The sequence below is a fragment of the Symphalangus syndactylus genome, chromosome 20 (assembly GCF_028878055.3).
Source record: "Symphalangus syndactylus isolate Jambi chromosome 20, NHGRI_mSymSyn1-v2.1_pri, whole genome shotgun sequence".
NCBI lineage: Eukaryota > Metazoa > Chordata > Mammalia > Primates > Hylobatidae > Symphalangus > Symphalangus syndactylus.
In genome coordinates this window covers 67271258-67295998 of record NC_072442.2, presented here as the reverse complement: position 1 = coordinate 67295998, position 24741 = coordinate 67271258, and the positions used below count along the sequence as shown (strand labels likewise).

The 24741-nt window shown below is 41.7% G+C and overlaps 2 protein-coding genes across 5 annotated transcripts in view; one reads left to right on the top strand and one right to left on the bottom strand.

The window, feature by feature from the left end:
- Positions 1–24741, top strand: part of SPATA22 (spermatogenesis associated 22) — a 69422-nt gene that overhangs the window by 7239 nt on the left and 37442 nt on the right. The window lies entirely within an intron of this gene.
- The window catches only part of ASPA (aspartoacylase), a 32323-nt gene continuing 9574 nt past the window's right edge, over positions 1993–24741 (bottom strand). For 3 of the 4 annotated variants that reach the window (XM_055257181.2, XM_063628391.1, XM_055257180.2), the window contains 5 exons: positions 24315–24510; positions 22609–22702; positions 16825–16932; positions 11105–11214; positions 6182–6695 (listed from right to left, as the gene is read on the bottom strand). In XM_055257181.2, coding sequence (XP_055113156.2) covers positions 6498–6695; positions 11105–11214; positions 16825–16932; positions 22609–22702; positions 24315–24510 — 706 coding nt within the window. In that variant the 3' untranslated portion in view covers positions 6182–6497. Of the gene's footprint in view, positions 6696–11104; positions 11215–16824; positions 16933–22608; positions 22703–24314; positions 24511–24741 lie in introns of all 4 variants that reach the window. The other variant, XM_055257182.2, reaches the window with a different exon arrangement.

Genomic DNA, 24741 nt, shown 5'->3' with positions numbered 1-24741 from the left:
TCGGCCCTGGTCACCCCCATGGGACTCTCAGGCTTCAGGGTTTCCCCAGCTGCCACTTTTCATTTGCTCCTCCTATCAGAGCATTGACTGTACGTGGTTCACCATTCCCACCCTCTGTGGTCTCCAGTGGCTATCTTGGGGTCACCCTTGTGAGGGAAGTGACAACTTATGCTTCCACAGAAGCCCTTCCAGATAGCTTTACACTCAGCAGAGCAACTCTCATTTATCCAGCAAAATGCATGGAGCTCCTTCTATGCGTTAAGTGCTGTGGGTACGACAAAGAATAAGACAAATGCTATCCCTGCTCTCCTGGAGCTTTTGCAGTTTAATCAAAGAGACCGACAATGACTTCCCCTGCCCCAGTGTCATAAAGCATTATGGTTGCAATTTGGGTAAATGCCAGTCTAGTACTGTCAATGAGCTTGTATAACAGAGTGGCCTAACCTAGCCTGAGTCATGTTTAACGGTAAGTATCATTTAGCTAATAGAAGTGTGGAGATGGGGAAGGGTTTCAGTAAGTGGGAAAAATGTGGGTAAAGGTGGTAGGGAACTTTGTGCATTTGAGGACTGGAGAAGTCTTATGTGGCCAAATTGCTGGGAGCAAGGGCCCAAGTGACATGAAATAAGGCTAGAGGAGTGGGCAGAGGCCAGTGCATGTAGGACTTGGACAGCCGTGGTGAGGCTTTGAGATCTCATAGCAAGGATAAGAAGCCACCAAAGGATTTTAAACAGGGGAATTGTTGAGTGTGAACATTTCCTTGTTTTAGCCTGCTGTGGTGGCTCACGCCTGTAATCCCAGCACTCTGGGAGGCCGAGGCAGGCGGATTATCTGAGGTCGGGGGTTCGAGACCAGCCTGATCAACATGGAGAAACCCCATCTCTACTAAAAAAAATACAAAATTAGCTGGGTGAGGTGGTGCATGTCTATAATCCCAGCTACTCAAGAGGCTGAGGTAGGAGAATCACCGGAACCCAGGAGGCAGAGGTTGCGGTGAGCCGAGATCATGCCATTGCATTCCAGCCTGGGCAACAAGAGCGAAACTCCATCTCAAAAAAAAAAAAAAAAAGAAAGAAAATTTCCCTTTTTTTTTTCCCGTGGATTTGCAGACTTAAATGTGTGTTTTTTCCTTCCACTGTCCTTTGGGACATAGTAACAGTCTGGAGGGTGTAGAATGAAGTGTTTCACTTGGAAGTGATGGGGACAATTCTCAGGAGGTGCAGGAGGTGACTGGGAAGGAAGATAAAAAGAAGGCAGGCCCATTGGTGGAAGATGAAGATGTTTCAATAGAGAAGGGATGTTTGAGCATGCTCGTTTATTCAACCATTGGTCACTTTCTAGATTGTAGACATCAAAAAAGACACTGCTAATGCCCTCAAGATGGGATAGAAAGAGGGGCAAAGTGGCAACGAAGTCAGGTAGACGAAGACCATGTTGGCTATGAAATGAAAGTTGGGTTGCAGTTTGAAGGAGAAACAGGCATTATTAGCAGTCTGAGGTGGGGTGGGAGGTGGAGGACAGTGGGGGAGAATTCTGGTTACCGGAGTCAGTCTAGGTGAAGGCCTAGAGGAATAAACGGCGGGAAGGACACCCGAGCGGAGACGTCCCAAAGGGAGATGAGTGCAGGGAGGCGTCGGGGAGGGAGGGCAGATCAGGAAGGGCCTTCCGTGCTAGGAATTTGAACTTCAATGATTTATTAAGTGTATATTCTGTGCTAGGCACTGAGCTAAGTGCTTATATGTCTTAGCCCACTTGATCCTCACAGTAACCCCATGAAAGGGGCACTATTATTATGATCATTCCCATTTTATAAATGAGAAAAAATGCAAATGTAGATTGTTAGAAATAATCAAAATAAAACTCAAAGTGGCAAAAACCACACAGCAATGTTATAGATTAAAAAAAAAAAAAAAAAACATGCATCTAATTAGAAACTCTAAAGACTGTAAAAGGGAAAATTAGACTTGATAGGAATAATCAACCCCGAAACCAACTGAAGCCACAGTGAGATAAATTGTACGTTGTAAATTTTACAAATAACTAAAATTTGAGGGAAGAATAAAGTATTCTTGCCAAAATTTACACCTGGAAAAAGCTGACCTAGAAAAATTGGACTCAGAAATAAAACACAATGGAACATTCACAGCGGGAGAAGGAAGCTTGGCAAAACTTAGGTACAAAAGCTGATAAATCACATTTTTACTACAGAATTCAGAAGGAAGAGAGTTTATTCTAATGCAAATAATTTTGGTGAAGTACAAAAATAGAAAAAAATGCTGAAAAATTTAGAAAGAATATGTGCTTTCCAGAACAGTGAATATGAAGTAAAATTGGCTTAGTGGGGTTCAATTTGGAAGAATGAAAATGTATAAATATATAATATTTATTTATTTATTCATTCCAGATAATGTTAGTGTTTTTGGTAAATACATTTGAAACTATGATTATGGATTCATTGGGGGTACAGATCATGGAATAAAAACACTATTGGCTGCTGTGGCCTAAGAGGATGGCAGGGAGGGCCCTGGTAGGGCTGGAGAGGGAGGGGGTGGCATCCAGCAGAAGGTCCTTTGAGGAGAAGAATCATGGGAGGCAAGGGATTTGGGCATTTAGGACGTGGCAGGACTTCTTGAAAGACTGTATTTGCAAACTATAGCTGTGGGTCACATTTCTATGTGTGTCCAGTGCCCTGTTGTTGACTTTCACCACCTCTGCTGGCAACAGCTGGAGCCCAAAGACCTCCTCACACCTTGCCTGGGAATAAGGGTGGGCATATTCTTTCAAAATGAGAAGTGACAGCTGTGAAGAATAGGCCTCTTCCAAATTTTCCATGTTGGGAAGAAACATTAGCTCCTCAGGGGGTGCATGAGGTGTCTGAAGGAGGCTCTCTGCTCCATGAGGTCAGTGCAGAGCAGTGGGCATGCCACAGTAGCAATGCTGTGTGGGTTACTGTCTGTTTGTGGACAAAGGGCCGCTCAGTTTCTTAATATAGTCATATGTCATCTTTACCATTAAGCCCTCATTTCTCTTTCATATTTCATCTACAAAACAGCACTTAAAAGTCTCCTCTGGATTTCGCAACGAATGCTGAAGTTTATAGACTGTACACTTAGTATATTGCTATTAACCCAAATATAAAAATTGGAAAAATAGCAAGCCTGCACAACTTGTTTCTACTAGCACTTATACATTACAGGCATACCTCAGAGATATTTCAGCCTTGGCTCCAGACCACCACAATAAAACAAATATTATGACAGATGAGCCACACACATTTTTTGATTTTCCAGTACATGTAAGTTATGCTCACACTATACGTAGTATGTTAAATGTGTAATAGCATTATGTCTAAAACATGTACATTCCTTCATTAAAAATGCTTTATTGCTAAAAAAGCTAACCATCATTTGAACTTTAAGCAATTCATGATCTTTTTGCTGGTGGAGGGTCTTGCCTTGATGACGGCTGCCTGATCAGGGTGGTGGGCACTGAGGGTTGGGATGGCTGTGACAATTTCTTAAAATAAAACAATGAAGTTCGCTGCATTGATTGACCCTTTCATGAACCATTTCTCTGTAGCATGAAATGCTGTTTAATAACATTTTACTCACAGTAGAACTCATTTTTTTTTTTTTTTTTGAGATGGAGGCTCGCTCTGTCCACCAGGCTGGAGTGCAGTGGCGCAGTCTTGGCTCACTGCAACCTCTGCCTCCTGGGTTCAAGTGATTCTCCTGCCTCAGCCTCACAAGTAGCTGGGACTACAGGCACGTGCCACCATGCTCGGCTAATATGTTTGTATTGTTATTAGAGAGGGGGTTTCACCATGTTGGCCAGGTTGGTCTCGAACCCCTGGCCTCAGGTGATCTGTCTGCCTTGGCCTCCCAAAGTGCTGGGATGACAGGCATGAGTCACTTCGCCCAGCCGAACTCATTTCAAAATAGGAGTCAATCCTCTCAAACCCTGCTGCTGCTTTATCAACTACGTTTATGTAATATTCTAAATCCTTTGTCATTTCAACAATGTTCACAGCATCTGCAACAAGAGTAGATTCCATCCAAGTAACTACTTTTTTGCTCATTTATAAGAAGCAACTCCTCATCCATTCAAGTGTGATCATGAGATTGCAGCAATTCAGTTACATCTTCAGGCTCCACTTCTCATTCTCTTGCTGTCATATCTGTATGACTTCCTTTACTCAAGTCTCGAACTCCTCAGAGTCATCCAAGAGGGTTGGAATTCACTTTTTCCAAACTCCTGTTAATGTTGACATTTTGATCTCCCCCCACGGATCCTGAATGTTCCTAATGGCATCTAGAATGCTGAATCCTTTCCAGAAGGTTTTCTGTTTACTTTGCCCAGCTCCATCAGAGGAATCACTGTCTATGGCAGCTATAGCCTTATGAAATGTTTTTTTCTTCCTTTCTTTTTTTTCTTTTTTCTCCCCTCCCCCAGCCTGGAATGTATTTCTTAAATAGTTAGATTTGAAAGTCACAATGATGCCTTGATCCGTGGGCTTCGGCTGGATGTCATGTTAGCAGGCACGAAAACAACGCTAATCTCTTTGCACATCTCCAGCAGAGCTCTTGGGTAACATGGTGTATTGTCAGTCAGCAGTAATATTTTGAAAGGAATTTTTTTTTTCCCCAAGCAGTAGGTCTCAACAGTGGGCTTAAAATATACAGTAAACCATGCCGCAAACAGATGTGCTGCCAGCGAGGCTTTGTTGTTCCATTTATAGAGCTCAGACAGAGCAGGTTTAGCATCAGTCTTCAGAATCCTAGGATTTTTGGGCTGGGCACAGTGGCTCACGCCTGTAATCCCAGCACTTTGGGAGGCCGAGGCAGGCAGATCACGAAGTCAGGAGATTGAGACCATCCTGGCTAACACAGTGAAACCCATCTCTACTAAAAAAAAATACAAAAAATTAGCCGGGCGTGGTGGCAGGCGCCTGTAGTCCCAGCTAGTTGGGAGGTTGAGGCAGGAGAATGGCGTGAACCCGGGAGGTGGAGCTTGCAGTGAGCCGAGATCGTGCCACTGCACTCCAGCCTGGATGACAGAGCGAGACTCCATCTCAAAAATAAAAAAAAAAAAAAGTAACCAGAGTTCTAGGATTTTTGAAACAGTTAATGAGCTTTGGCTTTAACTGAAAGTCACCAGCTATATTAGCTCTTAAGAGAGTCAGCCTGTCCTTCGAAGCTTTGAAGCTAGGCATTCATTTCTCCTCTCTAGCTAGGAAAGTCCAAGATAGCATCTTCTTCCGATAGAAGGCTGTTTCAACTACACTGAAGATCTGTTGTTTAGTGTATCTGTATTCGTCAATGATTTTAGCTACATCTTCTGGATAACTTGCTACAGCTTCCACATCAGCAACTTGCTGGTTCACTTTCCACTTGTAGGTTTTGGAGCTGTCTTCTTTCCTTAAACCTTGTGAACCAACCTCTGCCAGCTTCCTGCTGCTTCCTCACCTCTCTTAGCCTTCACAGAATTGAAGAGTTAGGGCCTTGCTCTGGGTCATGCTTTGGTTTAATGTTGTGGCTGGTTTGATCTTCTATCCAGACCACTAAAACTATCTCCATATCAGCAATAAGGTTGTTTTGCTTTCATATCATTTGTGTGTGTGCACTGAAGTAGAATTTTTAATTTTCTTCAAGATCCTTTTCTTTGAATTCACAACTTGGCTAACTGGTGCAAGAGGCCTAGCTTTCAGCCTGTCTCAGCTTTTGACATGCCTTCCTTACTAAGCTTAATTTCTAGAATTATGACCCTTTCTTTCACTTGAACACATAGAGGCTGCTGTAGACTTATTAATTATTCTGTCTCAAGGAATAGGGAGGCCAGAGGACAGGGAGAGAGACAGGGAAATGGCCGGTCAGTAGAGCAGTTAGAACACACACAACATTCACGAAGTTCACAGTCTCACATGGGCACGATTCATGGTGCCCCCAAAACACTTAACAACAGTAACATCAAAGGCCACTGATCACAGATCACCATAGCAGATATAATACATCATAAAAAAGCTTGAAATATTATCAAAGAGTGACACAGAGACAAGGAGTGAGCACGTGCTGTTGGAAACATGGCACTTAGACTTTCTAGACACAGGGTTGCCAAAAACCTTCAATTTGTAAAAAAAAATACAGTATCTGTGAAGTGCAATAAAGCAAAGCACAATAAAACAAATAACTTTATATATATCTATTTCAATTTTATATTCTGAATACAAAGGCTGTTTATTAAGAATGTTGAGCTACCCAAGTATAATGTATAATAAGCTATACAGAAATAGCAAACACTTCTTTGAATAAGCTACCTACATAAAATATGATATCTTTAAGATATATTAATTAATTTAAGAAATTTGCTTAGATGCCTACCGAGTAAGGCACTGTGCTAGGAGCTATGTATGCAGTTGAATAAGGCACAACCCTGCTCTTAAGGAGCTTACAACTAGCAGAATTTGTAAGACACTGTATAAGATGTGAGCTACAAGTGATTTCTAATGTGAAGAGCAGCGAATACTTTTTGCATTGAGCGTCAGTTTAGTTGTCTTTGCAAAAGCTTCTTTCTTTTCGTAATACGCGGCCTCATTCACAAACACGGGGTACACAGTACAGTCTCCGCCCAGGGGGATCGTCTTCCCATCAAGAGTTAAAAACACGGGATCCCCAGGATGCAGTGGTTTCCAGTCTTGATCCTCTCAGGAACAATCAAAATAAATATATTATATTTGGTTTTTCTCCTCTAAAAATGTATGTGAGACTCTAGACAACTAACAAATTACAGTATTCTGTTGTTTTAAAAGAGATACTTGAGCGAGGCATCGAGATGCAGGCAAGTGATCTGACTGCACTGAAATTGGGTCATGAATTTTGGCAGTAGTTTTAAGAGTTCCCCTTTGCATTTGTATAATTGAAACATGTAATTAACATTTGCTTCAGCCAGGTGCAGTGGCTCCTTGCCTATAATCCCAGCACTTGGGGAGGCCGACGTGGGCGAATTGCTTGAGCCTAGGAGTTCCAGACCAGCCTAGGCAACACAGAGATCCTATCTCTAGAAAAAATACGAAAAATTAGCTGGGTGTGGTGGTGCATGCCTGTAGTCCCAGATACTCAGGAGGCTGAGGTGGGAGGATTGCTCAAGCCCCCAGAGGTTGAGGCTACAGTGAGCTGTGTTCACACCACTGCACTCCAGCCTGGGTGACAGAGCAAAACCCTGTCTCTAAAAAAAAAAAAAAAAAAGAGTTTGCTTCAATACCAGGTTTACCTTGAATGTAGCCAAAGAAATTTATAATATTAAAAGGCAAAACTAAATGCATGTCTACCTAAGTGCATAGTCTGCCTGTTGCCAGCTCAAGTTAAATTCTGTTCAGCAAAATTTAGGAAATATCCATTAGGAGTCTTCTGTGTGCAAGACATTCTACTGCTGGGAAACATAAAAATGAGCCATGTTGTACCTGCATACAAGGAGATTCTATTCTGACGGGGATTGGTGAGAGAAGGTGGTGCTGGGCTGGGGAGAGTCTGGGACAAGGTGAGTGTATTCCAAATGTGCTCCTACATTAGGGTAACAACTGAGTTATCTGAAGGGTCCTGCACCAGGGGTTTGGACCTTTGAGCCCTCAAGCACCATAGCTGTCACACCACAGGAATCCCAGAACAGTTCTTCTCAAACTTTGAGGTGCTTGTAAATCATCTGGGGATTTTGTTAAGATGAAGATTCTGATTCTGTAGGTTGGAGGTGGGGGCCTGGGATTCTGCATTTCTAACATTTCCCAGCAGCATCTGTATCACCCAGGAGCTTGTCAGAAAAGCAGGATTTCATTATGCGCAATAGACCTACCAAATCAAAATCTTCATGTTAACAGGTCCCGACGTTCACATGCGCAACATTAATGTTTGAGAAGTGCCGCATCACAGCAGTTTTCTCCATCCTGGTGGCGCATTATGATCACTTGGGATGTTAAATACATATATACAGGTAGAGGGGCTGGCCCATTTCAGATATCAAATCAGAATCTGAGAGGAGGGCCTAGGCATCATTATTTTTAAATTTTATTTTAAAATTTACAAACAGTGAAATTCACTCATGTTTGTGTACAGTTCTATGAGTTCTGACTTGCAGAGCATAGAGTCATATAACCTGCAACCATGCGATCAGGATACGTACTTCTTTCACCCATCTCCTCGAATCCCTCATGCTACCCATTTATAGTTCACTGTTTTCTGTGTTTATTGTATTTAGGCCCCAGATGATTTACAGGGTGGCTCGGCTGAGAACTATTTCTCTGAACCGGTGGTTTTCAGGCAGAGACTTGCCCCAGAATCACTAAAGGAACCTCTTCAACACACGTCTGGCTAGCCCCACCTGCGGAGATTCCGATGTCGTGCAGTGCTATCCAGACCTGAGCCACATAAAAATCACCTGGTGAACTCAATTGATTCCCTGTCTACACCCTGATGAATTAGATCAGAGCCTCTGGGAATAGGACTCAGGAATCAGCATTTTTTTTTTTTTAGACTTCTCAGCGCTGTCCCGGCTGGAGTGCAGTGGCACAATCTCGGCTCAGCGCAACCTTTGCCTCCCAAGTTCAAGTGATTTTCCTGCCTCAGGCTCCCGAGTAGCTGGGTCTACAGGCACCCACCACCACGCCTGGCTAATTTTTTGTATTTTTGATAGGGACAGGGTTTCACCATGTTAGCCAGGATGGTCTCGATCTCCTGACCTCATGATCCGCCTGCCTCGGCCTCCCAAAGTGCTGGGATTACAGGCATGAGCCACCGCTCCTGGCCAGTAATCAGCATTTTTAAAAAGCTCCCCATAATTGTCACGTGGCTCAAGTTTGAGAAGCGCTACTTTAGTAGTTTGTGGTGGGTTCTAGGCACTGGGAGGGGGTCCCTTACGTGATTCCAATTAGCATCCCTTAGTAAGAACTATCACTCTTAGGACAAAATCTAGACTCATAACTGGGTCCCGGACTGTGTGTTTTCTCCAGGCTCTACTGTCCTCTGCTCACTGCTCCTCTCCAGGGACATGGGTCTTCTTGCTGTTCCTCAAATGCTCCAAGTTTGTTCCAGCCTCAGGACCTTTCACTTGCCTTCCACATGGCTGGCTTCTCATCTCCTAGGTTCCAATTTCAGTGCCACCATCTCTGAGATGGCACTTTGTGACCACTCCATCTAATTGGAACCCTTTGTTATACCCTCTGCTATATTATTTTGTGTATTTCTTTTACAGCACTTATTACAGTTTGAAATGATTTGGTTTACATATTGTTTACTTATTCATGGTCAGTTCTCCTCACCCATTGGGATGGAAGCTCCATGAGGAACATTCCCTATCTTGAATCTCAGGGCCCAGAATGAGCTTAGTTGTCATTCAAAAATATTTGTTGGAAGAATTAACCAATCAATCCCTCCTGTAGAATACTGAACCATTCCTTATTGTCTGTCAAATCAAAACCATCCTTCCTAACTTTCAAGACCTACCACTAGCCCAGTTTGCTACTGACCTCATCCATCTCACTTCTCCGCCTGTCTGGGATTATTTTTGTACTCCTCAAGAGCATCCTAAAACCTGAAAAATCCTGTTTTAGCCTGCCATGACATCATCACCTTGGCCTCTGTTTCTTGTACTTGATATTTTTGTCACCAATAGTGCTTTCTTCCTTTCTCTCCCCCAGTCTTTACCTTTCCTTTAAAACATTGCCTAAGGCCGGGTGTGGTGGCTCACGCCTGTAATCCCAGCACTTTGGGAGGCCAAGGTGGGCGGATCACGAGGTCAGGAGATAGAGACCATCCTGGTCAACATGGTGAAACCCTGTCTCCACTAAAAATACAAAAATTAGCTGGGCGTGGTGACGTGAGCCTGTAATCCCAGCTACTCGGGAGGCTGAGGCAGGAGAATTGCTTGAACCTGGGAGGCAGAGCTTGCAGCGAGCCGAGATGGTGCCACTGCACTCCAGCCTGGGCGACAGAGCGAGACTCCGTCTCAAAAAAAACAAAAACAAAAACAAAAACCAACACTGCCTAAGGCTCCTTCTTCAGGTTTCCACCTGGGTCCCATTAAGCCACAAAGCAGGATTTGCTTCACTCCTCTGTATTACTGGGCAGGCCACTTCATTCCGTTGCAAGTCTGAATGACTATTAGAGTCACTAAACAGGGATAGGAACTGGATCAATCAGTGTTTTTCGATCCTGATTATCCAAGCCAAAAAGATCAGAGTATCTCAGAGTGGAGTCCTGCCATTGCTATTATTATGTTTTTTAAAAGCTCTCTAGGTAAAGGTTAGTCGGGGTTGAAAGCCCCGGACTAGATAATCCACCAGTTCTCTTCCATCTCTGAGGTCTGAGAGTATGCAGGCCATTCGCGCTGGGGAATGGATACTTTGGCTTTGGAAATCTGTTCTTCTCTCCTTTTCCCTTTGCCTTTTCCAGATTTAAACCTCCTACATTCTCTCAAGAGCCTTTTTTCTTTTCCTTCTTCACTATGTCATTATTGATAAAACTAGGCGAGGAGTAGATTCTGGGTGTTCTGAGGAGAGTCAGGGACTAGTGGCAGAAGAAAGAGGTTCCAACTGTTTTTCTCTAACTTATTCTGTCACAGGGAGGTAGCAAGCAATGTGGCCAATTTGAAAGAGCACTAACTCTGGATCTGTCATTGATAGCTACATGGCTATGGGAAGGATCTAACTTCCGGCCCTGTATTTCCTTATGTTAAAATAGACATCATAATTCCCACCTGCTGAATGTGGGTAGGAATTTCACTTTCTCTAAGCAGCCTTGGCTGACCACTCCTCTCCCACCTCATTATTCTGTCATCACATCTGGCTATCTTCATTTCTAGACTAAAGTTAGACTTTTGTGTACCTACACTATAAATTCCATTGAGCGTGTAGGCCATACTTACTGATGTGTCTACACAGCCAGCACAGGTTACACTGAATAAGTATTGAGCGACTGTCCGAACATCTTCCCTATCTACACTCAGTGTCTTTTGAGAGCATCAAATGGGCGAATGTACGCAAAGTGCTGTATGAGCTGTAAACTTCTATTCAAAGGTACAGCATTATTATCTTCAACACTTTAAAGAAAGAACAAATGTTACCTGCAGATTAGGATGGATGATAGCAGCAATTTCTCCATTTTCATCCCTGGGATAATCAACTTTCTCTATAATTTTATAGACCTCGATGGCACAGGGAGGAAATTCTTTTCCTATGACAAAAACAATATGTATCAATGGCAACTAAAAACATCTCTGGGCCGGGCGTGGTGGCTCATGCCTGTCATCCCAGCACTTTGGGAGGCCAAGTTGGGTGGATCACCTAAGGTCAGGAGTTCGAGACCAGCCTGGCCAACATGGTGAAACCCCATCTCCACTAAAAATACCCAGGTTGGGATTATCCTAGCTACTTGGGAGGCTGAGGCAGGAGAATCTCTTGAACCTGGGAGGTGGAGGTTGCAGTGAGCCATTGCACTCCAACCTGGGCAACAAGAGTGAAACTCTGTCTCAAAAAAAAAAAAAAAAAATCTAGAAAAAGGGAAGTTGACAATGTAAGAAAGAAACAATAATAACAACAACAACAATAACAAAATGAAGAGCGATGGGGAGAACAGATAACGTTTAGTTAAGGATGTTCATAAACAGCACGAGGCCAAAAGATGTCCTTGAATGATTCCTATCAGCACTCTGTCCACAAACATGCCAACGGACAGAGGTAGAAAACAGAACTGAAAAAGCCAGTTTGGGAGAAAAAGAATCTAGGTTTGGGGGTCAGGAGACCTGGGCTCTAATCCCGTGGCTATGCGGCCTTGAACAAGATGCTGAACTTCTTTTTTTTTTTTGAGACAGAATCTCGCTGTTGCCCAGGCTGGAGTGCAGTGGCGCAATCTCGGATCACTGCAAGCTCCGCCTCCCGGGTTCACGCCATTCTCCTGCCTCAGCCTCCCGAGTAGCTGGGACTACAGGTGCCCGCCACCGCGCCCAGCTAATTTTTTGTATTTTTAGTAGAGACGGGGTTTCACCGTGGTCTCGATCTCCTGACCTCGTGATCCACCCGCCTCGGCCTCCCAAAGTGCTGGGATTACAGGCGTGAGCCACTGCGCCCGGCCAATGCTGAACTTCTTGAGGCTCGCTTTCTTGACCTGTCAAATGAAGGTATTGGATTAGCTTATCTTGGAGGACCCTTCCAGCTATGATGTTTTATGACTGAATATTTTCAGGAGGAGTTCCAGCAACTTAGGTGACTTCAGTATCGTGCTCTTTTTCTTTTCTTTTTTTTGAGATGGAACCTCGCTCTTTCACCCAGGCTGGAGTGCAGTGGCACGATCTCGGCTCACTGCAACCTCCACCTCCTGGGTTCAAGCGATTCTCCTGCCTCAGCCTCCTGAGTAGCTGGGACTATGGGCATGCACCACCATGCCTGGCTAATTTTTGTATTTTTAGAAGAGATGGGGTTTCATCATGTTGGCCAGGATGGTCGCGATTTCTTGACCTTATGATCCGCCCACCTCGGCATCCCCAAGTGCTGGGATTACAGGCATGAGCCACCATGCCCGGGCCTCTTTTTTTAACTAACTACATTAGACACTTGGACAGCTCCTGAGTAATGAGATCTTGCGATGCAGGCAGCCTGCCAGTGGTGGAGACCAACTTCCAAAGATGCAGCAACCTCAACCCAGTTCCCAGAAACTTGGAAAAGGAGTAGTTTATGTATATACCAGGCTATCTCTGAGCAGACAGGATGAACTTTTGGTCCAACGTAGGGCCCACGGTGTGTTATGGTCACAACTCAAAGGAAAGCCTTCCTTTGCTTTTAGAGCAGAGTTAGAATGGGTATACCCAGTGATCACTTCTGTGTCAGTTAGCTTCTGCTGCATAACATACTACCCCAGAATTTAGTGGCTTCAAACAACCACCTCCTAATTTAGTTCATGATTCTGTGGGTTGGTTGAAAAGTTTCTTCCGTCTACACTGGCTTTGTGGATTCTTGATTGTTTTGCTCCTGCCTTTGTGGTAAGCTGACAGCTCACCTAGAGGCTGGATCCTATGGGATAGCCTCACTCTTATGTCTGTCAGCTGGAGTTGCATGACTGTCTGTTAGGGTGCCTGAGTTTTCCACCTCAAAGTCTTTCATTATCCAGCAGGCCAATGTGGGCTGTTGCACATAATGGTACATGTACAGGGTTTGCAAGAGCAGGAAGAGAGCAAGCTCCAATGTGTAAGTGCTTTTCAAGCCTCTTCTATGGCACAAAACAAGTCACATGGGCAATCCAGCTATTCCAGAAGTGGAAAAATAGACTCTATCTCTGAACAGAAGGATATGAAACATCCACTGCCAGGATGTGGACACGGGAAAGGGAAGAATTAAAATCTATCACACCTTCCAAGATGAAGATGGGAACTTAACCAGATCTCATTTCTTTAAACCAAAAAGTTGGATAGGAATAAAGTAAAAACTGATAGAACACAAAGGAGTATGTTTTTGCTATTTACAGTTGGAAGGAGTCTTGAAAACCTAACTTCCATCTCTGTTTGAGTATTCTCCGTATTGTTCTGGCCATCTTACAGATGCAGAAGATGACTTCTTACAGCCTCACAAAGTGCGGCCCGTTTCATTGCTGCTCAGCTTTGTTAATAAGAAATTTCTGTCTCGCCAGGTGCAATGGCACAGGCCTGTAACCCCAATGCTTTGGGAAGCCGAGGCAGGTAGATTGTTTGAGCTCAGAAGTTCAAGACCAGCCTGGGCAACGTGGCAAAACCCTGTCTCTACAAAAACCACAAAAATTAGCCGGGTGTGGTGGTGCACACCTGTGGTCCCAGCAACTCAGGAAGCTGGGTGGGAGGATTGCTTGAGCCCAACCAGTGAGCTGTGACTGCACCACTGCACTCCAGCCTGGGCAACAGAGTGAGACCCTGTCTCAAAAAAAAAAAAAAAAAAAAAAGAAAAGAAAAGAAAAAAAATTCTGTCTCTAGGTAACTTTATCTCATTGATTCTGTTCTGCCCTCTGGGTCACAGAAAATATGTCGAATTTCTTTCCAATGTAGACTTCTTTCTTTCTTTTCTTTTCTTTTTTTTTTTTTTTTTTTTTGAGACAGTCTCACTCTGTCACCAAGGCTGGAGTGCAGTGGCGTGAACTCGGCTCACTGCAACCTCCGCCTCCTTGGTTCAAGTGATTCTCATGCCTCAGCCTTCGGAGTACCTGGAATTATGGGCGCATGCCACCATACCCAGCTAATTTTTGCATTTTTAGTAGAGACGTGGTTTCCCCATGTTGCCCAGACTGGTCTTGAACTCCTGACCTCAAGTGATCTGCCTGCCTTGGCCTCCCAAAGTGCAAGGATTACAGGCATGAGCCACCACACCTGGCCAGGAATTATTCTCACTATGATTTTCAAGCTCTTCAACATTCTCAATGCTCTCCTTGGCTAAATTCCTCTTTATAGATGTTTCTCCTGGATTACAGACTCAGAATTTATTTACACTTCTCAAGTGTTGTTTATTCAAGGCAGAAAAAAAAGACCATTACCTCCCTTATTCTGGGATTTTTTTTAAACATAAGAACAAAACTTTGTCCCTGATGTTGTTAACCTTAAACATTTGGTTTAAACAGTTGTTAAAGATGGTCAGGACTTCTTGGCTCTGCCTTCTCAGCCAGGATGTTTTCCTGCTATCTTCCTGCAACCTGTCACTTAGGTGAGCATGTGGCATATGTCTCTATCCAGTTCGCTAACTACAATTCTGAGTAGTACAGAGTCAAGAGCAAAGCCCTTCAACACACTTCTTGAGACTTTTCACATGGCGGCTATGATTCATTTGTCAGCATTCTTTGGATACAAGTGCTCCGTTGAAAATCCACCAAGCTAGATAGTCTAAATTAATCGTGGTTGACAATTTTTGAATTGCCAAATCCTTTGCTTAAATGAAATGTTACACAGAAGAGCTCTAACATACAGAAGAGCTCTGGTTGAAGCAGAGATAAGGGGTTAAGGGGTGGGGTGTTGCAGGAACTGCTTTTCTCTACCCTTGTGATAGGATTCTATAGACCATGATCTGAAAACCCTGTTTTCCACCCAGATTTGTGGTCTTCTATCTGAAGGTATCACTTCTTAACATACTGTAGTCCCACACTATTTAAAGGATTTACTGTAAATATGTTGTGGTCTTCTCAAAACCAGTTCCATTAGACACTATAGAACCTGCCCTCAGACAAAGATGGTAAAAAGCACATTTTCAGTTTTCATGATTTTGGAGTCGAAGGATTTCCAAGCACAAAAGGAAAGTCTGTGATTGCAGTAGGGTGCACAATCTGAGGTTGAGGAATTTACTCCCCACAGACGCTGAAGTACACACCAGCTCTGTTATTGTAATTGCCCATTCCTCAACAACAATTTCAACTCAGTCTGTTGGAATAATTGTTTACATAGAATGCCTCTTTGATTTTAAGCAATTATTTTCCATTTTAAAGTAAAATTCTTTTATAATTAATAGACTTTTTAGTGCAGTTTTAGATTTACCAAATAAATGTGCAGATAGTACATAGAGCTCTATATACCCACCTTGTCCATCAGTCCCCATTTAATTAATTTTTAATTACAGAAATAATACATAAATACATTATTCTTATTGAATATAATTAAGACAAAATTAGCCTGGGTTTTGCCTGCCCTCCCCAGTAACTACTGTTATCAGTTTGGTGTGTTTTCTTCTAGGACTTTTCCTGTGATATGTTAACATATATATGTATCCTAGAAAGTGATGACTATTAGTGTTATTTTAAAGCCAATTGGTGTACTGAATGTCTTGGGCTGCAACTTGCTTTCTGCTAATTACCAACATGTTTTGAAGATTCTTCCATGTTAGTTTATTTAACTGTTCACCAACAGGTGGACATTCATGCTGTTTCCATTCTTTTGCTGTTATAAATGATGCACGATAACTATCTTTGTAAACAACATGTTGCTTGTGCTTGTGTTTCTTTGAGATGTGGAATTGCTGGGTAATAAGATTGGTGTGTTTTAAGAAGTGGATGATGTAAAATTATCCTCTAAAATGTCTTTACCAACTTATATGTTCACTTATATGTTCACCAGCAGGTAATGAGAGTTTCCCCTTTTCCTACACATTTACCAATGCTTGATATTTGCAGACTTTAATATTTTCCCAACTTAATGGGGGAAAATGATTACTTATTTTAATTTGCATTTCTCTAATTACTAGTGATGTTGAACATCTTTTCATATGTTTACTGGGCATTTGTATTTTCTCGTCTTTTTTTCTTTTTAAAATGGAGATTAACAGGAAGTGAGGATTTAATGTGGAGTCTTTATTTGGCAGCTGCTTTTCTTGGATGTGTCTATCCTGGCCATTGCGGAATAGCTGAAGTAGATAAAAATTTTAAAAAGCACTTCATATCATTAGCATGGCAAATTTGACCCAGGTTCCAATTGTTTTTTTGTTTTTTGTTTTTTGTTTTTTTTTGAGATGGAGTCTTGCCCTGTCGCCCAGGCTGGAGTGCAGTGGCGCGATCTCGGCTCACTGCAAGCTCCGCCCGCTGGGTTCACGCCATTCTCCTGCCTCAGCCTCCCGAGTAGCTGGGAATACAGGCGCCCGCCACTACGCCCGGCTAATTTTTTGTATATTTAGTAGAGACGGGGTTTCACCGTGTTAGCCAGGATGGTCTCAATCTCCTGACCTCGTGATCCACCCACCTTGGCCTCCCAAAGTGCTGGGATTACAGGCATGAGCCACCACGCCCGGCCACCAATTGTTATTTAAATGTTTGGTGGTTAAGTTTGATAACGTCACCTTCATTATTACTTACCTTCATTGAAGTGATGTATAAAATCAAGAGCATGTTTAATCATTTTTCTCATTTGATCCAAGATATCAGCTCTCAGAACCCCTTGAGGCTGAGGACCAACTTCTATACCTAGGTACAGAAGGAGAGATAGTCACATTTATATAAGTATGAAAATATATTATAAAACGAAGCATTTTAATGTATCAAGATTTAGAATTATGTTATTAAAAATTATTAAAAAGGTAAACCATGTAGCATCATGGAAAATATTTGAGACATAATGTTTGGCAAAACATAAAGCAGAACATTTACATGTTTAAGTTAGATGCATAGTGAATAAAGACTGGGAAAGAACATGGAAAAAATCAGTGGTATTAGAAATAGGAAACTCTTGTGGTCTTTTTTATTTAGATTTCCTTCAATATTGCTAAAATATTTAAAAGTCATAACATAGTAAAAGAGGTGGATAAGTTTATGCTGACAAAATAATAGGTAGACCTGAAGAGAAACTGTTAAGATCTAACACTTAGCCGTGACGGGAGGAAGGACATCTATTTTTATAGATTTCACAGAAATCCAGACTAGATGAATCATGGATTTCAGTCAATATGACAACCTACGTGACCCTTGAGCAATTATTTTGTGCTTAACATAACAATCCATCCTAACACAATAGTGCAATGGTTTTAATTTTTTTTTTTTTTTTCGAGACAGAGTCTCACTCTGTCACCCAGGCTGGAGTGCAGAGGTGTGATTTCTGCTCATTGCAACCTCTGCCTCCCAGGTTCAAGCGATTCTCCTGCCTCAGCTTCCCAAGTAGCTGGAATTACAGGCACGGGCCACCACTCCCGGCTTATTTTTGTATTTTTAGTAGAGGCAGGGTTTCACCATGTTGGTCAGGCTGGTCTCAAACTCCTGACCGCAGGTAATCTGCCCTTCTCGGCTTCCCCAAGTGCTGGGATTACAGGCATGAGCCATTGTGCTTGGCCTGGTTTTAATTTTATGCAGGAAAAACTTGTGTTCATTTCTTCTAACTCATATGAAATGATGCCTGTACTATTAGGTCTACTTTGTGTGGCTGTGAAGCATCCATCCTTACAACTACAAAACACTCTTTCTTTAAACTATTTTTGTAGACCCTTCCTTCCTGTTCAAGTCTCCCACAGTCATCTCCCCAGTCATCACCTTCTCCATTTGTCAAACCATTTACCAACTGCACTACCCTCATTCTCTTCCATCCCATTAACATACTGCATTCTTTTATACTTACCTTGTTTTCACCCGCTTCTGTTATTTCCCAATACACAAAATCTTATCATATTCTCTTGCATCATTTTTTATTTGTTGTGCTTAGGTTTCTTGCATCTACGTGTGAACATATATTTAAGTATATGTTGTTGTAAATGTGGCTAAGGTATGCATCTGTGCATAAATGACTTACACAAATACGTGAAAAAGTGTGTTTGTAGATATGTCTGTAGGAATACTATAGAATACATTGTTGTTTGCCTACCCCAAATCCATTTCACCTTCCTCCTTTTTCTAATAGAATCCTGATTTTAGTTGGGCTTCCAATCTTCAAGGTAGGTAAATTTTTCTCCAGTTCAAGAGTAAATGTTGAATAGTTTAAGTCAATCATAGTAATCTCCTAGTCAATGATTTAAGAATAAAGGAATCTTTATTATGCACAAAAGTATCAATACTTGAAGTAAGGGATTGGAGTAAGCTAAATATCAAAATATAGGCAATTAGCTGAAACAAATCAAAGGTTTAGCAATAAGAGATACAGATCCTGTTTCTCTGTGACACCAAATAAAAGCTTAAAATTTCCAAACTTTCAAATATCAATCTTGGGCTATGATATTTGTGGGCAATGCTACTCTTAGCCAGAACAAACATCTGCTGATATGTTTGGCCCTTACAAGTTCAGCCAAATCTTTAAAATATTTCAATATGAGGGAATATTAAGTTCATTGTAAATAATTAGAAATGTTATATGTTCTCCTTCCAACTTTGCTGTTTTATTTGGAATATTTTTATATCATGCACTCATTGGAAAAAAAGCATGTTTAACATTAGAGAGAATCTTTCTGAGTCAACATTTTATAATGCACTAAGAATATTACTGCATACAAATTTTGCTTTAACTTCTAGTAGGCACCTACAAAGACCACCTTTGTACTCTGTTCCCAAGGCAGAAGAAATGTGACAGGATCATTCTAGGTAAACCTTATCCTAGAAAGAAGCAGTTTGCTGCAGCCACTCTTATGATCATACACACACACACACACACACACACACACACAAACACACACACACACACAAATATGGGAAAGCAACTGGACACAGCCCTCTCCTAACTTTCTCAGATTAACCGTGGTCTCATTTGAGACTTAGAAAAGTTATTTGTATAATTATTGTTCATTCAGTGCCACTCCTGACTCTGCCATAGCCATGTCCTACAATCTAAATATTCTGCTCTGATATGAGATCTTGTATTGAAAAGTTAATTTTTGGTTTGGACAATAGGGCCACCAAAGATGGCCACATAAAGATCCCTGTATTATGCACAAAAGTATCAACGCTTGAATATCCAGAATAATTTTAGATTTTTATTTATTTATATTGTTTGCCAACCTGCTTTTAAATTAAATTACTCCTGGCTAAACCATCTGAGATTTAACAAAAAATATTTTAAGTTGTAATTTTAATTGTAGTGTAGTCTGCAGATAATTAATTATGCTAATGGGGCGCTCAGGAAAGAGAATAGAATAGAGAAGAAAGAGGGTGTTTGAGAGGGTGTATGAGAGTGTGGGGCTGCATCTTGGAAGTTACCAGAAGGTAAAGATGAAGTCACAGCCTAGTAACTGGCAGGATAAACAAGTGAATAGATGACAAACAGCTCGTGAAATGCCTATTGCAAAGCAGGTGGTAAGAGGAATGTGGAGAGAGGATTCTTCACGGATCTTCTGCATATGTGCAAGTCTCGTGAGCAAGACACGGACTATTTTTGTTCCAGATGATCTTTTCAAGGATGTCTGTATAGTGAACAGCCTTGGAAGTTAGGAATGAGGTCTTCCTTGGGGCAAGGGGCACTCGTGCCTACTGCCCATTATAAAAATGAAGGTTCACAGCTGGGCGCGGTGGCTCACGCCGATAATCCCAGCACTTTGGGAGGCCGAGGTGGGTGGATCACCTGAGGTCAGAAGTTCGAGACCAGCCTGGCCAACATGGTGAAACCCCGTCTCTACTAAAAGTGCAAAAAATTTGCTGGGTATGGTGGTGGGCATCTGTAATCCCAGCTACTCGGGAGGCTGAGGCAGGAGAATCACTTAAACCAGGAGGTGGAGGTTGCAGTGAGCCGAGATCGTGCCACTGCACTCCAGCCTGGGCAAAAAGAGCGAAACTCCGTCTCTAAATAAATAAATATATAAATAAATAAATAAATAAAATTAAAGTTCCCTCAGCTCAGGGTTTCTCTCCTAGAATGCAACCACTGGCATGGATAGCTGCCATCTGGCTCTCTCCATGTCACCCTGTGGGAACTGGAGCTTGGGGAATGGTGCAGAAATGCTAACACTCTGCTATTACTACTGTCAATAATCTATTCTTTGTCTCTGTTTCAGGAGTCTTGTGTCTTCTACTGGCATCCACTCAGAGGTGCTAGGCTAATGGTTAGCTTGAAAGTCGGGTACAATTTCTCAGATCTTTGACAGGTCTTGATAAGGAGAGGGTCAGAAAACCACCTGGAGTAGGTCACTGGTAGCACAAGCACTTTGGAGAAACAGATCCCTTGCCTTTCTGATCCAGTCAGATCTGATCGGACAAGCTCATGAATGTATGTATTTCCGGTGTTAGATGGCTACTATTTTTTGTTTGTTTGTTTTTTTGAGACAGTTTCACTTTTGTTGCCCCGGCTGGAGTGCAATGGCATAATCTCAGCTCACTGCAACCTCCACCTCCGGGGTTCAAGCAATTCTTCTGGTTGGCTAGTATTTTATATATGGTTATAGTTATAGAACCCGCGTGGGAAGGAATGGATAAGTTTGTATGAGTCTGTGTGGGATATGTGTGATTAAAACTGTGAATGAGGTACAGGCATGGTGGCTTATGCTTGTAATCCCAGCACTTTGGGAGGCCAAGGTGGGAGGATCTCTTGAGTCAGGAGTTTGAGACCAGCCTGGGCATCATACCGAGATCCTGTCTCTACAAAAAATAAAGAATTAGCCGAATGTGGTGGCACGTGCCTGTAGTTCAAGCTACTCGGGAGGCTGAGATGGGAGGATTGCCTGAGCCCAGGAGGTCAAGGCTGCAGTGAACTGTGATCGTGCCACTGCACTCAGCCTGGGCAACAGAGTGAGACCCTTTCCCAGAAAAAAAAAAAACCCAACTGTGAATGATGATCATTTATAAGTTGGAATTGTGTACTTACTGGTAATTTGAGCTAATATTTAGTAAGCATATATTAGCAGCCTGCAGAAGTGGGTAGGGAACAGAGAATGCTAAGATAAATGGAGAACACAGTGTATCAAGTATGGCATGTCATCAATTAGGGGTTTGGGGCCTTTGTATATGATATTCCTTTTTCCTCAAAGTGTTGTCTGAGGACAGGGACTGGTCCACCAATTGTCTGCTGCTAGTCCCAGGCAAGATAAGTACAGAAATTAAAGTAAGTGTTTGGAAACTTTTATAGCAATTTGACATTGCTGCAACATTCAAGTATGTGATTGTTTTTCTAGGAATTCATTTTAAAATTATATTTTACAAAAGTATTGCTCTACAGCAGATTGGAAATCAACAATGGCCTTTCGTCACAGATATTTCAAGACACTTGTCTAGAATCCTGTTGACTGCTCTCAATTTTTTTCCTTTCCTCCCCCAAACACATACACATACACAACCTCAAGATGGATCCCACTTCTTTGGGCCTTCTGTGATCCATCAAGCCTGGGTTAGGTCTTTCCTGCTCTTCCAGTCTCCTGTAATTGCCCCTATTTAGCATTTATCACTCTGTGCAGTGATTACCTGGTTACCTGTCTGTCTTCTCATCAGATACGAAGCTGTCTGAGGGAAGATGGTATGTCTTGCTCATTGTTCTGTCCCCCGTACCTAGCACAGGGTTGGTCTCTGGTAGGCAACTATAAATATTAGTCAAATGTACACATTTCTGGAGTAATTAATGCTGTAGAGGGGGGTCAGGGAAAGTTCTATAGGAGGTGACAGGTGAACTGAATCTTGAGAATGAGAAGAGTTGTGCCAGACTCAATAGAAGGGCCAAGCATTACAGCAAAGGGAACATGAACAAAACCAGAAAGCTGCTCAGTGAAATTGGGGCAATTCGATACAGTTAGAGCCTGCCTGGAGCTACGCTGCTTGTTACTTGACAGTTATAAGCCCAAGGATATGGAAGGTAGCTGTAAATGTTTTTTTAAAAATAATTTTCTCGACCAGGCACAGTGGCTCTTGCCTGTAACCCCAGCACTTTGGGAGGCTGAGGCAGGTGCATCACCTGAGGTCAGGAGTTTGAGGCCAGCCCTGGCTAACATGGTGAAACCCCGTCTGTACTAAAAATATAAAAATTACAGGGTGGCACATGCCTGTAATTCCAGCTACTAGGGAGCTTGAGGCAGGAGAATCACTTGAACCGGGGAGTTAGAGGTTGCGGTGAGCTGAGATCACACCATTGGACTCCAGCCTGAGTGACAGAGCAAGACTCTGTCTGAAAAATAAAATAAAAAGTAAATTTCTCTGAGTTTCAGCTAGGACATATTTTATTGAGTTATGACAATGGGAACTATGACTTACCCACAGGATACTTGGCTATAGAACGAGTGGTCGCATATTTGAGGGAAGGATGCTCAATAAGATAAACATAGCAGGGTAGTGGAGCCAAAGAAGTCTGAAAAAAATCGAAAACATCTTTCTTATTATATAAAAACCGTATGTTTTGTTCTCTTTGCTTCAACAGAGTCAATAATACCTTCAATACGTTTTACTTCATCAACTAAGATTGGTAAGACAGCTTTATGAAATACTTTAAAACCCAATGGTATTATAGCTTTGAAAACATACAAATAAATTATACAATATGAAATTCATATACAATTGAATTATACAATGTCTTTCCAGGTAAAATGTACATTAAATAGTTCTCCAGAACCATGATCAAAAAACATGAAATAAATGTTCTTTCTTAATGGATGTGGTGATTTTTGTTTCATCACTGGTTACACTAACTATTTATCTTGGTATTGGTCTCTTAAACAATTCTGTTTCTATTCCTGTGGTCCAGCTCTCTACAGATGTTGGGTGATTCCCCCTCCTCTTGCTTATCTGCATGAAAATTGAAGACAGGCCTCTTGGTTTGGATAACAAAGTGTCAGCAATACTGCTTCCATATCTGGCAACCAAAGCATTCAGCTCTCTCTTCAATAGGCAATGAAGAATCGCTACATTGTGGTCTCCTACCGGGACCACTACCCAGTTACTGTCCAAAACTGAAGGGAAACAAAAATAATAATCTTTACTATAGGCCAGGTATTAGGCTAAATGCTTTAAATACTTTTATGTCACTTAAGGCTTTGAGTACCCTTATGGGTAAGTGTTGTTATGACACCAATTTTATAAAATGAAGGAGGCAAGGTTTTGGGAATGGTGTGTTTTGTCTAAGGTTAGCGAAGGAGAAAGTGAGGATCTGAGCACAGGCCACGCTCTTTCCTCTCAATCATCCTCGCTCTCAGGAAGGAAGGCTATCTAGTACACAGAAATAAGCACACAGTTCCTTATGTGTGTTTCTGGCTATTTTCTAGCAAATCTTCTCCGAGATTTCTGAGCCTTAAAATGATTAACTATATGAAGTACTGAAAGATTAGACGTGTTCTGCGGTGTCTAAATCAAATGGGGACGAGGGCAGGACTAAAGGGAGGCAATCTTTTTTATCACTCGGCTTTAGTCTACTTTAAAGGGCTATTTCTTAAGTTTCCTAAAACCTTGTAATTGAGATCCCATACCATTTAAACTTTTAATATTAATTTTACTTGGTTTTAACAAATTGACCATACCATTTAAACTTTTAATATTAATTTTACTTGGTTTTAACAAATTGACCATACCATTTAAACTTTTAATATTAATTTTACTTGGTTTTAACAAATTGACCATACCATTTAAACTTTTAATATTAATTTTACTTGGTTTTAACAAATACCCCACCATCTGGTGGCTGTCTGGATAAAACATGTAATTTTATAGACACAAGAATCCACAAGTGTTTTATTACTTTATTAATTGTGTTTATTATTTTACTTGTTTCCTCTCTTTTTCTCCTTCCTCTCACCACTGCCTCTATGTTCTGGTAGCACCCTTTCCCCCAACCACCAAGCCTGGCTGTGGAATAAATCCCATTTCTCTTGCACCTTCCCTCGTAACCGTTTTCTGATTGTCTCACATCCATAATTGACTTAAAAGTACAAGTCCTTTGCTAACTTATGAATTAATAACATTAACATTACCTTAATATAATGAAACATCTGAATTAAAAAGTTATTCCTGGAATCCTCAAGAATAAGAGTGCACCCCATGTTAGAAGTGGTGTTGTGAAGGTCAAAAATAATGTCATAGGAATCTTCACTATCTTTTGGACCAAATAAATGATTTATTTCTTGAGCCCTTCTCACTTCATATGGCAAATCTTCTGACATTTTTTTGCTGTTATAAGCAGAAAGAAAAAGATTAACAACATCTGTGCCTGAGGTAATATAAACATATAATAAGAACACAGTGTAAAAAGAAACAGCCGCCAAATCTTTAATATGAAAAATCTGTGTGGTAAGTAAAAACTTACCTGAAATGTTTATACATGAAAACTTACATTCTTTTTCTTCATTTGATTCCATATAACTAATGTTGCATTGGCATGCTTGCAAAGTAATACGTTCA